General features: G+C 40.4%; 1 protein-coding gene across 1 annotated transcript in view; it reads right to left on the reverse strand.

Annotated features, from left to right (window-relative positions):
• The window catches only part of GARNL3 (GTPase activating Rap/RanGAP domain like 3), a 149,304-nt gene that overhangs the window by 48,940 nt on the left and 82,456 nt on the right, over nt 1-17,908 (reverse strand). The window contains exons 11-15 of the mRNA XM_003407721.4: nt 9,190-9,298; nt 7,301-7,346; nt 6,402-6,508; nt 2,900-3,015; nt 283-387 (exon numbers count right to left, since the gene is read on the reverse strand). Coding sequence (XP_003407769.2) covers nt 283-387; nt 2,900-3,015; nt 6,402-6,508; nt 7,301-7,346; nt 9,190-9,298 — 483 coding nt within the window. The remainder of the gene's footprint in view (nt 1-282; nt 388-2,899; nt 3,016-6,401; nt 6,509-7,300; nt 7,347-9,189; nt 9,299-17,908) is intronic.

The raw sequence follows: 17,908 nt of genomic DNA on the forward strand, positions 1-17,908 counted from the left end.
GCTCTCTTGACAACAGGGAGCCCAGAGCCAGGCACTGTGGCCTCTTTGCTTCGAGTCAGTAACGTTCCCCCTTCTCCAGACTGCTTTACTCTCACTGACACCTGCAGAGGACTACACCTACCTGGGTGTCAAAATCTCATTCATGTTTCCCACAACAATCCTAAGGAAATTACAGAGCCCCACAAGAGCATGCAAACATAAAAGCCTTTGCAGGGGGGCCATCAAGTTTGGATGGGACTCGCAACTACAAGTCTAGCAAACAGGCCTCAGAATAAAACCTACCTGTCCTATTCTAACAAACTCTGCCTGGCGGGCCTCCTCTTTCTTCCGTGCCGACTTGGGAGATTCTGGTAAGACATCACTAAAAGATCGTCTGTTAAGCATGTTCTAAAAAAAGAAAAACAAGTTATGAATTCCACACATGGCTGTCAAATCTCAGCCTTTTGGTTTTTTCACACTGTTCAAACCTATTTGTCCAAATGGTCCTATTTCTACATTCCATACTTGTTCATCCAATAAACATTCATGAAGCACCTACTATGTGCCAGGGTCTGTACTAGATGCTAGGGATTAAAAACACAAGTCAACAAGCAGAGAGCCAGCACTGAGTAATGGCAGAGAGCATGGGCTTTGAAATCAGGCAAATGGGCGGCTCCATTTCTTACTAACTTATTAAGAGTGTGATCTGGGCCACCATGTAGCACAGCTCTGCGGATGCCATTCGCATAGAGTGCTGCCTCTGGAACACAACATCCTGAATTCTATGCAAATGGTGCCCCCTGGAGCTGTGCAGCTCTGTGGCCCTTTGGGTGGGCAAGTTAGTTAATTTCTGAGTTTCAGTTTCTTCATGGGGTTAATAATTATCTCCTAGGTGTGTCGTGAGGATCAAACGAGGCAATGCATGTAAGCACAGTGCTTGGCACACATTAAACAAATCTCTTCCAAACCATAGTCATAGAACTGGATACACTTATTCAATCAGCAAGTGTTTACTGAGCACCTACAACTCTGTCAGGCATTGGGAATATGATAGTCTCTGTTCTTGTGGAGCACAGAGTCTAATGGGAGAGACAGATTAAGTAACTAACTGCATGATTATCCCATGTGATAATTTCTATGAAAGAGAAGTATGTGGGGCTATGAGAGTATTTTTTTTTATAGTGCTTTAAGTGAAAGTTTACAAATCAAGTCTCATACAAAAACTTACATACACCTTGCTATGTACTCCTAGTTGCTCTCCCCCTAACGAGACAGCACACTCCTCCTCTCTACCCTGTATTCTCCGTGTTCATTCAGCTAGCTTCTGTTCCCCTCTGCCTTCTCATCTCGCCTCCAGACAGGAGCTGCCCACATAGTCGCTATGAGAGTATTTAACAGGGTGATTGGGTTTCAGCTGGGGGCAGGGGGAGTCAGAGAAGGCTTGCCTATGGCAGTGATGCTTCAGCCAGGACCTGGAGGATCTCATGTACTCATCATGGTACCCTCTCTGCACCCTTCCCTGACCTTAGGAAACAATGGAATAGACAGATTATAGATTATGGCTTGTTTTTTGGGGTCCTGGGATTAGTCTGGCCCAATTTTTACAAGTAGTGTGCGCATCCTGACCAGCCAGAAGTTAAAGGGTGCCTGTAAAATGATGGTGGTGACTGTGCTGAAGGGAAATAACTACACTAGAGCATTTTGATATTCTCCATCTCCCCTGGGGAAGTACCTGAAACCTGATGTTACATTTATTTACACACATCATTAGCAATTATTTTTACTGAAGTTTATGAGTATATGGATTCTACGGGAGTCTCCTCACTTGTCCTGTGCTTCTTTAAATAGGGAAAATGTTTTTAAACAATGATGATTTTTACTCTGAAGTAATGAGTTTCTGACATCTGGTGATTTCACATTGAGTCTGGAAGCCTTGAAAAAGTACATGTGCCCCTCGAGGCAATGAGTTCCTCAAGGAAGGTGCTGTGTCTGATCAGTGTGAATATAATGAGGCCTAGGAAGTATATGGCACAAAGCAGGTTTTCAGTAAATGTAAGTATTTCAGTCCTGAATATGGCACTGAATCTCCAGAAAACTTACAAAAGCATCCAGTTTCTGTCCACCATCCCCATTTTTTTGTTTGGGTTTTTTTTTTAAATTGTACTTCAGGTGAAAGTTTACAGCTCAAGTTAAACTCTCATACAAAATTTTTATACACATATCGTCAAGTGACACTAGCTGCAATCCCTACAATGTGACCACACACTCCCCTTTTCCACCCCAGGTTTCCCGTGTCCATTCAACCCGTTCCTGTACCTTCCTGCCTTCTCATCCTGCCTCTGGGTAGAAGCCACCCATTTGGGCTCCTGTATCTTCTTTAACTAAGAAGCACGCTCTTCACGTGTATTATTCTATGTTTTATAGTCTAGGCTAATCTTTGCCTGAAGAGTTGTCTTCGGGAATGGTTTTAGTACTGGGTTAACACAGTGTCCAGGGGGCCATAGCTTTGGGGGTTTCTCCAGTCTCAGTCAGGCCATTAATTCTGATCTTTTTGTCCCACCATCCCCATTCTTGCCTATCCATCAACCCTGGCAATGTTGAACAGTATCACCGAGAACAGCCACCCAAAACAACACTTTTCCATGTTCCAGGGACTGCTGAGTTACAATAATGCCCCCCCGCCTGCACCTAAACTACCACAGGCTCTGGCTTTATGACATGCACGTTCCTTTATTTGGACACTCAGCACCCTTCTTTCTTGTGGTAACAAGAGAACACCAGCCCACTGCCGCCACAATATAGTCTTGACAGCAAGGATAAAGGTGCCTCCTTTGCTTTTCTAACTAGGACCTCATTGCTAGACTTGTGTTCTCAACTCAGACCCCATGAGAAGGAAGGAGGTCCACAGACCCAGGCTTACCTTATGCAAATCTGGCATCAGATCCTGGTACAAAGAGCGAATCAACATATCCAGAGTACGTCGACGTTTCTGGGCAAATGTTGGTGTTTCCAAAGTGGCTTTTTCACCATTAATTACTAAAGAAAATCATAACATTAGCATGCTATTGAGGAATGATTTTCTCAAGGACACTTTCACAGTGAATGCCACCCACTTTCCAACACAGGTATTAATATTGGTATTATCCTTCCTTCATGGAAGAATGCTTAAAAACTGTCTAAATTTCTCTATACAGATTCATATCGTCCATAGGTATGTTTATTTTACCTTTCCTATTGGACTGCAATCTTCCTGAGCAAAGAGAATATCTGATTACCTGAAGTCCTCTTTAGCTATACATTCAACCATCAACCTACCCCTCACTCATTATGGCCACCCACCTGTCTATATGTCCATTTATTCATTCATCTATTCATCCATCAATCTATCCAACACATGGGGCCAAGCTACCAGGATGCCATTCAACAGGGATTGAATATATATTTGCTGCATTTTATAAGAAAAAGTAACTGCCTAAGCAGAGTACTGGAGGGTTATGGCAATTCTTCTGGAAAAGAGCTGGGGTTTTAGTGGACTACCAACACACTATGAACCGGTAGTGGAATGTCCAGTTACAAGTTAGAGCAGAGAACAGGGAGTGCGCAGTAGAGGTTAGGAGTTTGCAGTCAAGACAGTTACGGGTTTGAACCCAGTTCTGTTGCTAGCTGTGTTCTCTTAGGCAAATTATTTAGCTTCCATGGGTCTCAATTTTCTACCTTGTAAAATAGATATAACTGTGTTTCCTTATAGGGTTGCTGTAAGAATTTAAATGAGATAATATATACAAAGATTTAGCACACTATTTGGCACATGGCACTGAGTAAATATTAACTACCATTTTTCTCATACAAAGGTCAAAGGAAGGACTGTGTTCATAGACTGAAAACAAAACTTCTTAGGGACAAGCATTACCTAGATAGGATCTGAGTGCTGGGGTAAAGCTGAGCTTATTTGTGGCAAGATATCTCTTATGGAATTTAAACTATGTTGTTGTTAGGTGCTGCTGAGTTGGTTCCAACTCATAGCAACCCTATGTACAACAGAAGGAAACAATGCCTGGTCCTGCGCCATCCTCACAATCGTTGTTACGCTTGAGCCCATTGTTGCAGCCACTGTGTCAATCTATTTTGTTCCCTAATTTTGTGACTGAGAATTTTTTGTTTGAGGATTTTTCCCCAGAAAAATCCAATTTAAATGACTTGTTTTGACTCAATCAGGGGAAAAAGTCAAGATCTTGGTTGAAACACTATTTCCTGGCCATTAACTCATAGTTTTCTACCTCCCCAACTTCTTCCCTCCTGCTAAATCTACGCTGGAATTCATTTAGCCTCTGTATTTTCTCTCAAGCTATCAGCCCCTCCTGGTCTCCCTTCTCCTGATCCCATGCTCCATCACTTCTGTATACTCTCTCCATAGCCTGCAGTTCTTTAGCCCTATGTTTTCCTGCTATACCTACCTTTCAATCAGCTGAACTTTTCATTTTATTTGCCCCCAAGCCATTAAAGATGCTGAAAAAAGTCACTCTGTTGACTGACTCCATTTAAGTTGGCAGATTTCACTCACAAGTGGAGTATTGCATAGTGATCCCTTAAGCAGTGGTTAAATGACTACACGCCCTTAGTGGTTTTTTCCCTGCTGCTGCTGCACTCTACAAAAAATGCTTACATCCTGAGCCCCGTGTTTCCAAGAACTTTTCAGCTTCTAGTTGCTAAAACCTACTCTTTGTTGCTGAGTCTTTGTTTCAGTTCTGTTTCTTGCTCCCGATCCTTTGGACTAATAACACATGGATACCACAGTTTTAAGAATTAGGCGATTTCACACAAAATTTCACATTTCTTTCTGGTTTTAAAAAATCAGATTATCTGGCAACGCTGGGCTCATATTCCTGAATGGCATCATTTGGCTGGAGCAGAGCATATACCCTCCAGTTTATTACAGCTCCTCGTACTCCTTACTTCATCCACTTATATCCTCCATCTGGTCTCTCTAAGGATTTGAGTTCATGATACCTAACATTTGAAATAAGAAGTATAGCTATTAGAAGGGAAGAGGCAAGATCATGACCTTTTGCAAGAAATAGCAGTGTTTGCTACTTTCAGTGTGTCAAAATGAGACAATACCATAGACTCTGGTGTAGGTTAAACCAGAATAAACCCCAGCAGAAGCATACTTCATTTCCTAATTGTCCAAGAGGAAAGTTTTGGAAGCATGTGGAGATCTTTGCAAGAGATTGGATGGATTTTACAGAAGGAAGAGAGGTAATCAAGTTGCTTGGCTGGGACTGGGATACTTTTGGTAGCTGAAATTAAGTGACACATCCGTTTAAGTGTCAATTGCATGGATAGATGTACTGAGGAACTTATCTGTTGTTGCTGAGGGAGGATTCATGTTCAGGTATATGAAGGAAAGACTGAAGAAATCAGAACACAAAGGAGGAACAACCTGGCATCTATCCCTTTCCCTAGCCTAAGGGATTGGTCTTGGCCCTCATGAAAGTAGGACTAAGACTGGAGGCTGGAGTAGTTGTTCAAAAAGGACTCTGTGAGGCTTTAGACAAATCAGTGCTACCTTCCGGCCAGGGACCAAAATGGACTCAGGGGAGAAGAGAGGAGCATTTCCCCCAAACTGCAGAGCAACAGTGACAGCATTAGGCAAAGCTTGTGGGGGTGCAGCCAGCAATCAGCTGCAATGCCCAGTGTGCCTGGAACAAGGGGAGGAAAGCAGCAACTTCACAGAGAGCACAGACTGTGGTGGCACTGCCAGGGCCCCAGGAGCTTGTAAGCAATGAACAGACTGTAGTGGATGAACTAATGAGACCATCCCACGATGTGGGCTTCCAGATACAATAATGAAGGGATGCTTTGGGGAGAGGAGGGGCAGAGCTCTGTGGTTCAGAAGATAAGGGCTCAGAGTCAGGTATTTGGGTATTATCAGTGAAACTAAAATTTATATTCACCAGCTAGTGAAGTCTAGGAAGGTTGGGTTCAATACATATCACGTTCTTATTCTCTCTCTTTCTCTCTCACACATACACATACTCCCTTAACAACTCTCTCTATCCTTAAGTATGTATCTATAACCAGTCTTTCTCGCATCTACATCCTACTCTGTGACAAAGACAGTAGATACATTTATAAGCAGAGATTCAGAAATGACCACATTAGAACCCAGGGCAGAAAGAAAGAGTCCCCATGTGTCAGTGTGGGTAAACTTCGAGGCAGTGGGTGGATGATAGGTATAGATAAGGACACAGGGGAAAACCCACACAACACTACTAAGAAATGTAACTAGGAAGCTAAATACATTTCATGTAAAGAATTAACAGCACATGGAATGCTTAAACAGAAGTATTATTTTATATGGCATCATATAAAATATTCTGATATAGAGCAAGCTGAAAAAATATTCCAAAATAGAAACTTACATTTCACTAGCAAAAAGTCCCTGAATTCCTGGTGGTCTGTAAACACTGGTGGAGATGGCAGCGGTGGGCCAAAGAGTGGTACACTTTCTTCTGAAAATATTTTCAACCTGCATAGAGAACATTTCAGAATTTTTGGTTTTTCTTCAAAGATCACCAATATTTTGACCCTAAATTTGTCCAGTCACTTATGCGACACATTAGGAATATTCATTCTATGGCAGGAGTGACTTGTCTGGGTTGCCAGAGCCCCTGCCACCACCCAGCTCTCCTTTCTAACTCAGTCAATGTGCTTTTACGGCAGAGGCCAAGTCTTGCGGCCCCCTTAGTGGTGCAACCCACCAAGTCCTGGACAAGGTCAGGCACACCAAGGCAGCACACTTGGTACTTTCAGACACAGCACCAACTCTGATTCTTACCAAACTTGCCAAGGCAGTGGCCTTATCTTCATTCCACAGAGAAGGTCTGAGGCTCAGAGAAGATAAAACACTTTTTTCAAAGCCTCGAAGTTATTAAGTGACAGAACTGGGATTCCAACCCAAATCTTTTGGGCTCAAAGCTTATGTTCTCTACAACATGGCTTTTAATAGATTAATTTTTGATTAAGAGAGGGGTAAATGGGCAAGGATGCGGCCTAGGAAAAGGGATACTCTGGTCGAGATCAAAAATATCAAATTTGTTCCCATCATAAAGTACAATAATATTTCAAAGAGTAAGACTCTATAGACTACACATTTTCCCCAAAGAGATGGTAGCCTTTAAGGAAACTCTGTAAGGTGTGGACATGTATATCAAATCAATCGAGAAATTTAGATATCAAGAGTCTCGGAAAATCAATGCCAAATTATGAGTAAACATGAGAATTAGAACAAAAAATTGTGATAAAGTCATTCATTACCTACCTGTAATTGTCACTTTGTTGATCATATCTCACTAAGGCAAAAATATCTGTGACGTTGGTTAAAGAAATTAATCAACAATCCTAACACTCACAGTCAACAACTTGTGCTTTGAAAATCCCTTGTGCAGAATTAGTTTAGACTAGCATTTTATGTGGTTAAGGTGCCTATCACTCTAATGTTGGGATGGAACCTTGACTTCTTTAAATGACAGCCCAGGAAAATACATGCAAGACCACCGGGACTAGGTTCAACCTTTGGGTGTTCATTCTTTGTGGAAAGGGCTAAATGTGCAAATCTGTCAGAAGAGCAATATAAATAAAGCTGCTAAATAACTAAGCAACAAAAGCAGAAAGCACAGTTCCCATGCCTGAAAACACAAACAAGATTCCAATATGAAATTAGTCACATATTTCATCTCACACATTCAAGCAATTTAAATGTTTCTACTGTACACCCTCCCCCTTTCTCCTTCCAGCCTTGGCAAGTGAAAAAAACAAAACAAACTTATGTAGCTGGTGGCAGCCTCCAAACAGAACCTATTTTGCTTGTGTCAGGGCAGGCTAAGTCTAATATAGTCCCAATCAGCTCTTCTTTCTTTCTCCCACTCCTCTCCTCCTTCTACTATCTTCCATCCCTAGCTTTCCTCAGCTAGAGCTAAAAAGCCATCGATCCTGGAAAGTGCATATCCTTTCAACTCCAGACTTAGTGGAATGAGACTGTATTAACTAACTGCTTGTTCGTTTCCAGAAACAAACGTGCTAAGCCCCAAATCTAAAATTAATAACTAAGGGAAATAGTAAAAATACTGATTACCTCTATCACTTAAAAAGTCACCCCCTTCCCCTGCCTGCATGCATCTGGAGAAGTTTTCTGTTCTACAAGAAGAACCGCTGCAGGAAGTGGGGGATATTAGTTCTAAACCCCAGTGAACAGAGCAAGGTATCACTTAGTAAGCAGGGATGAGAACAAGAAAAGTCATAATTAAGTTGTATGTACATGGCCATTTTCTTCCCTACACTCATGGAGGGAATTTGGCAATTTCAAACTTTTAAAAACTTAGATGTTACATTGTCAGGTTATAATAAAGAAGTAAAATAAAAGTATATAGAGCAATCTACTTCCAGATGCAATGAGTTACAATGGTCCTGCCTCTAAATATTTTTACTGGAGTTTCCAGGGAATATGAGGGACTAGACCCGAATTTATTCGGGAAATGCCCATTACTTGTCTTTTACCTATTATGTACAACTTGTAGTGCTACCTCCTTTAGATTTAACTGTAATGGCCTGTGACCTAGAGCAAAGGGCCCATGACTGGGTATCTGTTGCTGGCTATGCTCACGTCCCACACCTGTCTGGCTGAGCTGAGCTCAGAAATTACAGTGAACTTCAGCCTCATCACTGGACTTTTTCAGCAATATGAGCTAGATAAGGATTAGGAGATGCAGAGTGAAAGCAAATAAAAATATTTGTTAAGATTTCAAGAGATAGTAATACAGCAGCTATTACCAGGTCTTAGAGTCAACAAAGAGAAATTATTTTGGCTTTTTATCTTAACTTATAAATTTTTATACCTAAAGCAAATTTCTCTGAGGATTCACTGCCTATAATTCTTCTAATTAATTTATTATCGATGGGTGGTAGGGAGTTGCCCTCATTTCACAGGCTACCTTAGGAAAGTCAGGAAGAAGTCTCTGAGAATTAATGCATCTGCTACGACAATGGATAGAGAAAGGAAGAGGGTCTCTCTTCCAAATTCCAAAACAGCAGGCCTAAGAACTTAGTAATGCAAAGCAAGTCCATTGTAACATTTGGTTTGGGGGGCCTTTTAAGTCCAATAGGCCCACCAATAGCTTGCTAAACTGAAGCGTTTAGAAAGGCACAGGATACGTGTAAAATGAGAGCGAATCATGGAAGGCTTAAAGGCAGGAGATGATTCCTCTCCTTCCTGGAACACAATCGTGACGATATCATTTCCAATGTGGCGCTTCCTTTCCACCTGTATGTAAGCATAAACAACATCACTGAGAAAGTCACTCAAACATGGCACATTCAGAGTTTAAAAAAAAAACACGACGCGCACAACATAATACAGTACAACGGCAACTATCACAGGGCCCCCAAACTTCAGCCATCTTTGACTTCTTGTTTTCCTTATTTCACCAGTCCGATCTCTCTGGCTCTCCAGTTGATCTCCTCTTCTCTTCTCCCAATTCCGGCCTCCACTTCCTCTTTTCTCCCCTTCTACCTAACTGGCCTCCTGCCTCCAGTCTCTCTCATGTTTACTGTTTTGATCAAATCTATCCTCATTCATAATCTCCTTTTTTTCTTTTACAGCTTTGAGATAAAATTCACATACCATACAATTCACCCTTTTAGAGTGTACAATTCTGTGGGTTTTAGTTTATTCACAGAGTTGTGCAACCACTGTTGTTAGGTGCTGTCAAGTTGATTCTGACTCACAGTGACCCCATGTGACAGAGCAGAACTGCCCTATAGGACTTTCTAGGCTGTAATCTTTTTTTTAAATAATATTTTATTGTGTTTTTGGTGAAAGTTTACACAGTGAATTAGGCTCCCATTTGACAATTTCTATACAAATTGTTCAGTGACATTAGTTACACTTTTCACATTCTCTTTGTGTTCTGGTTGTTCTGTTTCCAGTACTCTAGTTTCCCTGCCCCCTTACCTTCTCATCTTTGTTTCAGAGTAATTGTTGACCTTTTGATCTCATGTAGATGTTTTTTTAATGGAGCACTGTATTCATGGATAATATCCTTTATTTTGTGTGCCAATCTGTTATTTCACTAAAAGGTGACTTCATGGGATAGCTTTGGTTCCAGGTTTAAGGAGTGTGTCAGGGAGACAGTCTCAGGGAGTCCTCTAGTCTCAACTGGTCCAGCAAATCTGGACTTTTGAAGAATTTGAGTTCTCTTCTGCATTTTTCTCCCATTCTATCAGGGTCCATCTATTGTGGCTCTGATCAGAATGGTTGGTAGTGGTAACTGGGCACCATCTAGTTCTTCTGGTATCAGAGTAGATGAGATTGTGGCTCATGTACGCTATCAGCACTGTAGACTCGTTTCTTCTTTGAGACTACTCATAATCCCTTTAGCCTGGCATTCAAGATCCCCAAACAGGAGGCATGCATCAGAGTTCCTTGGGGAGCTTGTTAAAAATACAGATGCCCTAAGCCTCACCCCAGCTTAGGGATGAGGCTCATGCATGTGTACGTTTTATAAATGCTACAAATACTTCTGGAGCACATGCTTGCTGAGAACAACTACATAACCTCACCCCAGTTTATCTTTCCCAAAATCATCTTCTAGACCTGGGGTCAGCACATTTTTTCTGTAAAGGGCCAGATAATAAATATTTTTGGCTTTGCTGGCCATATAACCCAAAAAACTCATTGCCGTTGAGTCATTTCAAACTCATAGCGACCCTATAGGACAGAGTAGAACTGCCCCCATAGGGTTTCCAAGGAGCGCCTGGTGGATTCAAACTGCTGACCTTTTGGTTAACAGCCATAGATCTTGACCACTACGCCACCAGCGTTTCCACTGGCCATATAGGTGGAGTTTATTTCCCTTCCCCTTGAATATGCTTGGCCTGTGACTCACGTTAACCAATGAAATGTAGCAAAGGTGACCCTAGACTAGTGCCAGGCCTAGCCTTTTGAGACGACTAGCAGCTTCTGTTTCTTCCCTCTTGGAGCATATGCTTTAGGAGCCCTGAGCCACCATGTTAGAAGCCCAGCTGCTCTGCTAGAGAGGCCATGTGAAAAGACCACTTGAGTGGCCATGGGCAGGGAAGAGGCCCTAAGACTTCATGGAGAGGGAGACAGAACCATCTGTTCCAGCATCCCCGTCAAACCTCTAGTTAACCTCAACCTTAGTTGCCATTGACTGCAACTGCATAAGAGACCCCAAGTGAAACCAGCAAAAACACTGCTGGCTAAGCCCAGTCAACACTCACAACCCTGAAAAATAATAAAAATGGTTGTTGTTTTAAGCCAGTAAGTTTTAAAATGCTTTGTCATGTGGCAATAGACAACCAAAAGAGGGTCTTTGTTTGCCATATTTATTTTGCCTAGTCTCTTATTTCTGAATATCCCAAACCTGCTTATCAGTCTAAGCCCAGACAAACGGCACCTTCTCCAGGAAGCCTTTGTTAATCCTCATTAGAAGTTACCTTCCTGTCCCTCAGTATCCACAGCATTTTTATGATGCCTTTCTTTTTTTTTTTTAATTAATTTTTATTAAGCTTCAAGTGAACATTTACCATTCCAGTCTGTCACATGTAAGTTTACATACATCTTACTCCCTTCTCCCACTTGCTCTCCCCCTATTGAGTCAGCCCTTTCAGTCTCTCGTTTCGTGCCAATTTTGCCATCTTCCCTCTCTCTCTATCTTCCCATCCCCCCTCCAGTCAAGAGTTGCCAACACACTCTCCAGTGTCCACCTGATTTAATTAGCTCACTCTTCATCAGCATCTCCCTCCCCGCCGCTGACCAGTCCTTTTCATGTCTGATGAGTTGTCTTCGGGGAAGGTTCCTGTCCTGTGCCATCAGAAGTTCTGAGGAGCATTGTCTCTGGGATTCCTCTAGTCGCAGTCATACCATTAAGTATGGTCTTTTTATGAGAATTTGGGGTCTGTATCCCATTGGTCTCCTGCTCCCTAAGGAGTTGTCTGTTGTGCTCCCTGACAGGGCAGACATCGATTGTGGCCGGGCACCAACTAGTTCTTCTGGTCTCAGGATAATGTAGGTCTCTGGTTCATGTGGCCCTTTCTGTCTCTTGGGTTCTTAGTTGTCGTGTGACCTTGGTGTTCTTCCTTTGCCTTTGCTCCAGGTGGGTTGAGACCGATTGATGTATCTTAGATGGCCGCTTGTTGGCATTTAGGACCCCAGATGCCACATTTCAAAGTGGGATGCAGAATGTTTTCATAATAGAATTATTTTGCCCATTGACTTAGAAGTCCCCTCAAACCATGTTCCCCAGACCCCAGCCCCTGCTCCGCTGACCTTTGAAGCTTTCATTTTATCCCGGAAACCTCTTTGCTTTCAGTCCAGTCCAATTAGGCTGACCTTCCTTGTATTGAGTGTTGTCTTTCCCTTCACCCAAAGCAGTTCTTATCTACTGATTGATCAATAAAAAACCCTCTCCCTCCCTCCCTCCCCCCTTTGTAACCACAAAAGTATGTGTTCTCCGTTTTTTCTATTTCTCAAGATCTTATAGTAGTGGTCTTATACAATATTTGTCCTTTTGCCTCTGACTCATTTTGCTCAGCATAATGTCTTCCAGATTCCTCCATGTTATGAAATGTTTCAGAGATTCGTCACTGTTCTTTATCGATGCGTAGTATTCCATTGTGTGAATATACCACAATTTATTTACCCATTCATCCGTTGACGGACATCTTGGTTGCTTCCAACTTTTTGCTATTGTAAACAGAGCTGCAATAAACATGGGTGTGCATATATCTGTTTGTGTGAAGGCTCTTGTATCTCTAGGGTATATTCCGAGGAGTGGGATTTCTGGGTTGTATGGTAGTTCTATTTCTAACTGTTTAAGATAACGCCAGATGGATTTCCAAAGTGGTTGTACCATTTTACAGTCCCACCAGCAGTGTATGAGAGTTCCAATCTCTCCGCAGCCTCTCCAACATTTATTATTTTGTGTTTTTTGGATTAATGCCAGTCTAGTTGGTGTGAGATGGAATCTCATCGTAGTTTTAATTTGCATTTCTTTAATGGCTAATGATCGGGAGCATTTTCTCATGTATCTGTTGGCTGCCTGAATATCTTCTTTAGTGAAATGTGTGTTCATATCCTTTGCCCACTTCTTGATTGGGTTGTTTGTCTTTTTGTGGTTGAGTTTTGACAGAATCATGTAGATTTTAGAGATCAGGCGCTGGTCTGAGATGTCATAGCTGAATATTCTTTCCCAATCTGTAGGTGGTCTTTTTACTCTTTTGGTGAAGTCTTTAGAAGAGCATAGGTGTTTGATTTTTAGGAGCTCCCAGTTATCTGGTTTCTCTTCATCATTTTTGGTAATGTTTTGTATTCTGTTTATGCCCTGTATTAGGGCTCCTAGGGTTGATCCTATTTTTTCTTCCATGATCTTTATCGTTTTAGTCTTTATGTTTAGGTCTTTGATCCACTTGGAGTTAGTTTTTGTGCATGGTGTGAGGTATGGGTCCTGTTTCATTCTTTTGCAAATGGATATCCAGTTATGCTAGCACCATTTGTTAAAAAGACTATCATTTCCCCAATTGACTGACACTGGGCCTTTGTCAAATATCAGCTGCTCATACATGGATGGATTTATATCTGGGTTCTCAATTCTGTTCCATTGGTCTATGTGCCTGTTGTTGTACCAGTACCAGGCTGTTTTGACTACTGTAGCTGTATAATAGGTTCTGAAATCAGGTAGAGTGAGGCCTCCCACTTTCTTCTTCTTTTTCAGTAATGCTTTGCTTATCCGGGGGTTCTTTCCCTTCCATATGAAATTGGTGATTTGTTTCTCTATCCCCTTAAAATATGACATTGGTATTTGGATTGGAAGTGCGTTATATGTATAGATGGCTTTTGGTAGAATAGACATTTTTACTATGTTAAGTCTTTCTATCCATGAGCAGGGTATGTTTTTCTACTTAAGTATGTCCTTTTGAATTTCTTGTAGCAGAGCTTTATAGTTTTCTTTGTATAGGTCTTTTACATCCTTGGTAAGATTTATTCCTAAGTATTTTATCTTCTTGGGGGCTACTGTGAATGGTATTGATTTGGTTATTTCCTCTTCGGTGTTCTTTTTGTTGATGTAGAGGAATCCAAGTGATTTTTGTATGTTTATTTTATAACCTGAGACTCTTCCAAACTCTCCTATTAGTTTCAGTAGTTTTCTGGAGGATTCCTTAGGGTTTTCCATGTATACGATCACGTCATCTGCAAATAGTGATAGCTTTACTTCCTCCTTGCCAATCTGGATACCCTTTATTTCTTTGTCTAGCCTAATTGCCCTGGCTAGGACTTCAAGTATGATGTTGAATAAGAGCGGTGATAAAGGGCATCCTTGTCTGGTTCCCATTCTCAAGGGAAATGCTTTCAGGTTCTCTCCATTTAGAGTGATATTGGCTGTTGGCTTTGCATAGATGCCCTTTATTATGTTGAGGAATTTTCCTTCAATTCCTATTTTGGTAAGAGTTTTTATCATAAATGGGTGTTGAACTTTGTCAAATGCCTTTTCTGCATCTATTGATAAGATCATGTGGTTTTTATCTTTTGTTTTATTTATATGATGGATTACATTAATGGTTTTTCTGATATTAAACCAGCCTTGCATACCTGGTATAAATCCCACTTGATCAGGGTGAATTATTTTTTTGATGTGTTGTTGGATTCTATTGGCTAGAATTTTGTTGAGGATTTTTGCATCTATGTTCATGAGGGATATAGGTCTAAAATTTTCTTTTTTTGTAATGTCTTTTCCTGGTTTTGGTATCAGGGAGATGGTAGCTTCATAAAATGAGTTGGGTAGTATTCCGTCTTTTTCTATGCTTTGAAATACCTTCAGTAGTAGTGGTGTTAAGTCTTCTCTGAAGGTTTGGTAGAACTCTGCAGTGAAGCCGTCTGGGCCAGGACTTTATTTTGTTGGAAGTTTTTTGATTACCGTTACAATCTCTTTTTTTGGTATGGGTCTATTTAGTTGTTCTACTTCTGAATGTGTTAGTTTAGGTAGGTAGTATTTTTCCAAGAATTTATCCATTTCTTCTAGGTTTTCAAATTTGTTAGAGTACAATTTTTCGTAGTAATCTGAAATGATTCTTTTAATTTCATTTGGCTCTGTTGTGATGTGGTCCTTCTCGTTTCTTATTCGGGTTATTTGTTTCCTTTCCTGTTTTTCTTTAGTCAGTCTAGCCAATGGTTTATCAATTTTGTTAATTTTTTCAAAGAACCAGCTTTTGGCTTTGTTAATTTTTTCAATTGTTTTTCTGTTCTCTAATTCATTTAGTTCAGCTCTAATTTTTATTATTTGTTTTCTTCTGGTGCCTGATGGGTTCTTTTGTTGCTCACTTTCTATTTGTTCAAGTTGTCGGGACAGTTCTCTGATTTTGTCTCTTTCTTCTTTTTGTATGTGTGCATTTATCGATATAAATTGGCCTCTGAGCACTGCTTTTGCTGTGTCCCAGAAGTTTTGATAGGAAGTATTTTCATTCTCGTTGCTTTCTAAGAATTTCCTTATTCCCTCCTTGCTGTCTTCTATAACCCAGTCTTTTTTCAGGAGGGTATTGTTCATTTTCCAAGTATTTGATTTCTTTTCCCTAGTTTTTCTGTTACTGATTTCTAGTTTCATTGCCTTGTGGTCTGAGAAGATGCTTTGTAATATTTCGATGTTTTGGATTCTGCACAGATTTGTTTCATGACCTAATATGTGGTCTATTCTAGAGAATGTTCCATGTGCGCTAGAAAAAAAAGTATATTTTGCAGCAGTTGGGTGGAGAGTTCTGTATAAGTCAATGAGGTCAAGTTGGTTGATTGTTGTAAGTAGGTCTTCCGTGTCTCTGTTGAGCTTCTTACTGGATGTCCTGTCCTTCTCCGAAAAGTGGTGTGTTGAAGTCTCCTACTATAAATGTGGAGGTGTCTATCTCACTTTTCGATTCTGTTAAAGTTTGATTTATGTATCTTGCAGCCCTGTCATTGGGTGCGTAAATATTTAATATGGTTATGTCTTCCTGATCAATTGTCCCTTTTATCATTATGTAGTGTCCTTCTTTATCCTTTGTGGCGGATTTAAGTCTAAAGTCTATTTTGTCAGAAATTAATATTGCTACTCCTCTTCTTTTTTGCTTATTGTTTGCTTGATATATTTTTTTCCATCCTTTGAGTTTCAGTTTGTTTGTGTCTCTAAGTCTAAGGTGTGTCTCTTGTAGGCAGCATATAGATGGATCGTGTTTCTTTATCCAGTCCGAGACTCTCTGTCTCTTTATTGGTGCATTTAGTCCATTTACATTCAGCGTAATTATAGATAACTATGTTTTTAGTGCTGTCATTTTGATGCCTTTTCATGTGTGTTGTTGGCCATTTCATTTTTCCACATACTTTTTTGTGCTGAGACGTTTTTCTTAGTAGATTGTGAGATCCTCATTTTCATAATGTTTAACTTTATGTTAGTTGAGTCGTTACGTTTTTCTTGAGTTATGGAATTGATATTCCTTTTTGTGGTTACCTTATTATTTACCCCTATTTTTCTAAGTAAAAACCTAACTTGTATCGTTCTATATCGCCTTGTATCACTCTCCATATGGCAGTTCAATGCCTCCTGTATTTAGTCCCTCTTTTTGATTATTGTGATCGTTTATCTATTGATTTCCATGATTCCCTGTTATGTGTATTATTTTGTTTATTTATTTATTTTTTAGAATTAATCTTAATTTGTTTGTTTTTGTGCTTTCCCTATTTGAGTTGCGTTGATATCAGGACATTCTGTTTTGTGACCTTGTATTGTGCTGGTACCTGATATTATTGGTCATCAGGCCAAACAATCTCCTTTAGCATTTCTTGCAGTCTTGGTTTAGTTTTTGCAAATTCTCTAAACTTGTGTTTATCTGTAAATATCTTAATTTCTCCTTCATATTTCAGAGAGAGTTTTGCTGGATATATGATCCTCGGCTGGCAGTTTTTCTCCTTCAGTGTTCTGTATATGTCATCCCATTCCCTTCTTGCCTGCATGGTTTCTGCTGAGTAGTCTGAACTTATTCTTATTGATTCTCCCTTGAAGGAAACCTTTCTTTTCTCCCTGGCTGCTTTTAAAATTTTCTGTTTATCTTTGGTTTTGGCGAGTTTGATGATAATATGTCTTGGTGTTTGTCTTTTCGGATCAATCTTAAATGGGGTTCAATGAGCATCTTGGATAGATATCCTTTCGTCTTTCATGATGTCAGGGAAGTTTTGTGTCAGGAGTTCTTCAACTATTTTCTCTGTGTTTTCTGTCCCCCCTCCCTGTTCTGGGACTCCAATCACCCGCAGGTTATCCTTCTTGATAGAGTCCCACATGATTCTTAGGGTTTCTTCATTTTTTTTAATCCTTTTATCTGATTTTTTTTCAGCTATGTTGGTGTTGATTCCCTGGTCCTCCAGATGTCCCAGTCTGCATCCTAATTGCTCGAGTCTGCTCCTCTGACTTCCTATTGCGTTGTCTAATTCTGTAATTTTATTGTTAATCTTTTGGATTTCTACATGTTGTCTCTCTATGGATTCTTGCAACTTATTAATTTTTCCACTATGTTCTTGAATAATCTTTTTGAGTTCTTCAACAGTTTTATCAGTGTGTTCCTTGGCTTTTTCTGCAGTTAGCCTAATTTCATTTGTGATGTCTTTAAGCATTCTGTAAATTAGTTTTTTATATTCTGTATCTGATAATTCCAGGATTGTATCCTCATTTGGGAAAGATTTTGATTCTTTTGTTTGGGGGGTTGGAGAAGCTGTCATGGTCTGTTTCTTTATGTGGTTTGATATGGACTGCTGTCTCCGAGCCATATGATGCCTTTCTTATGGGGCTTACAATCTTCTGCTTTATATTTTTGTACACATTCTGTATTTCCTACTCTA

This window comes from Loxodonta africana, chromosome 9, assembly GCF_030014295.1.
Source record: "Loxodonta africana isolate mLoxAfr1 chromosome 9, mLoxAfr1.hap2, whole genome shotgun sequence".
In the NCBI taxonomy this organism is placed as follows: Eukaryota; Metazoa; Chordata; class Mammalia; order Proboscidea; family Elephantidae; genus Loxodonta; species Loxodonta africana.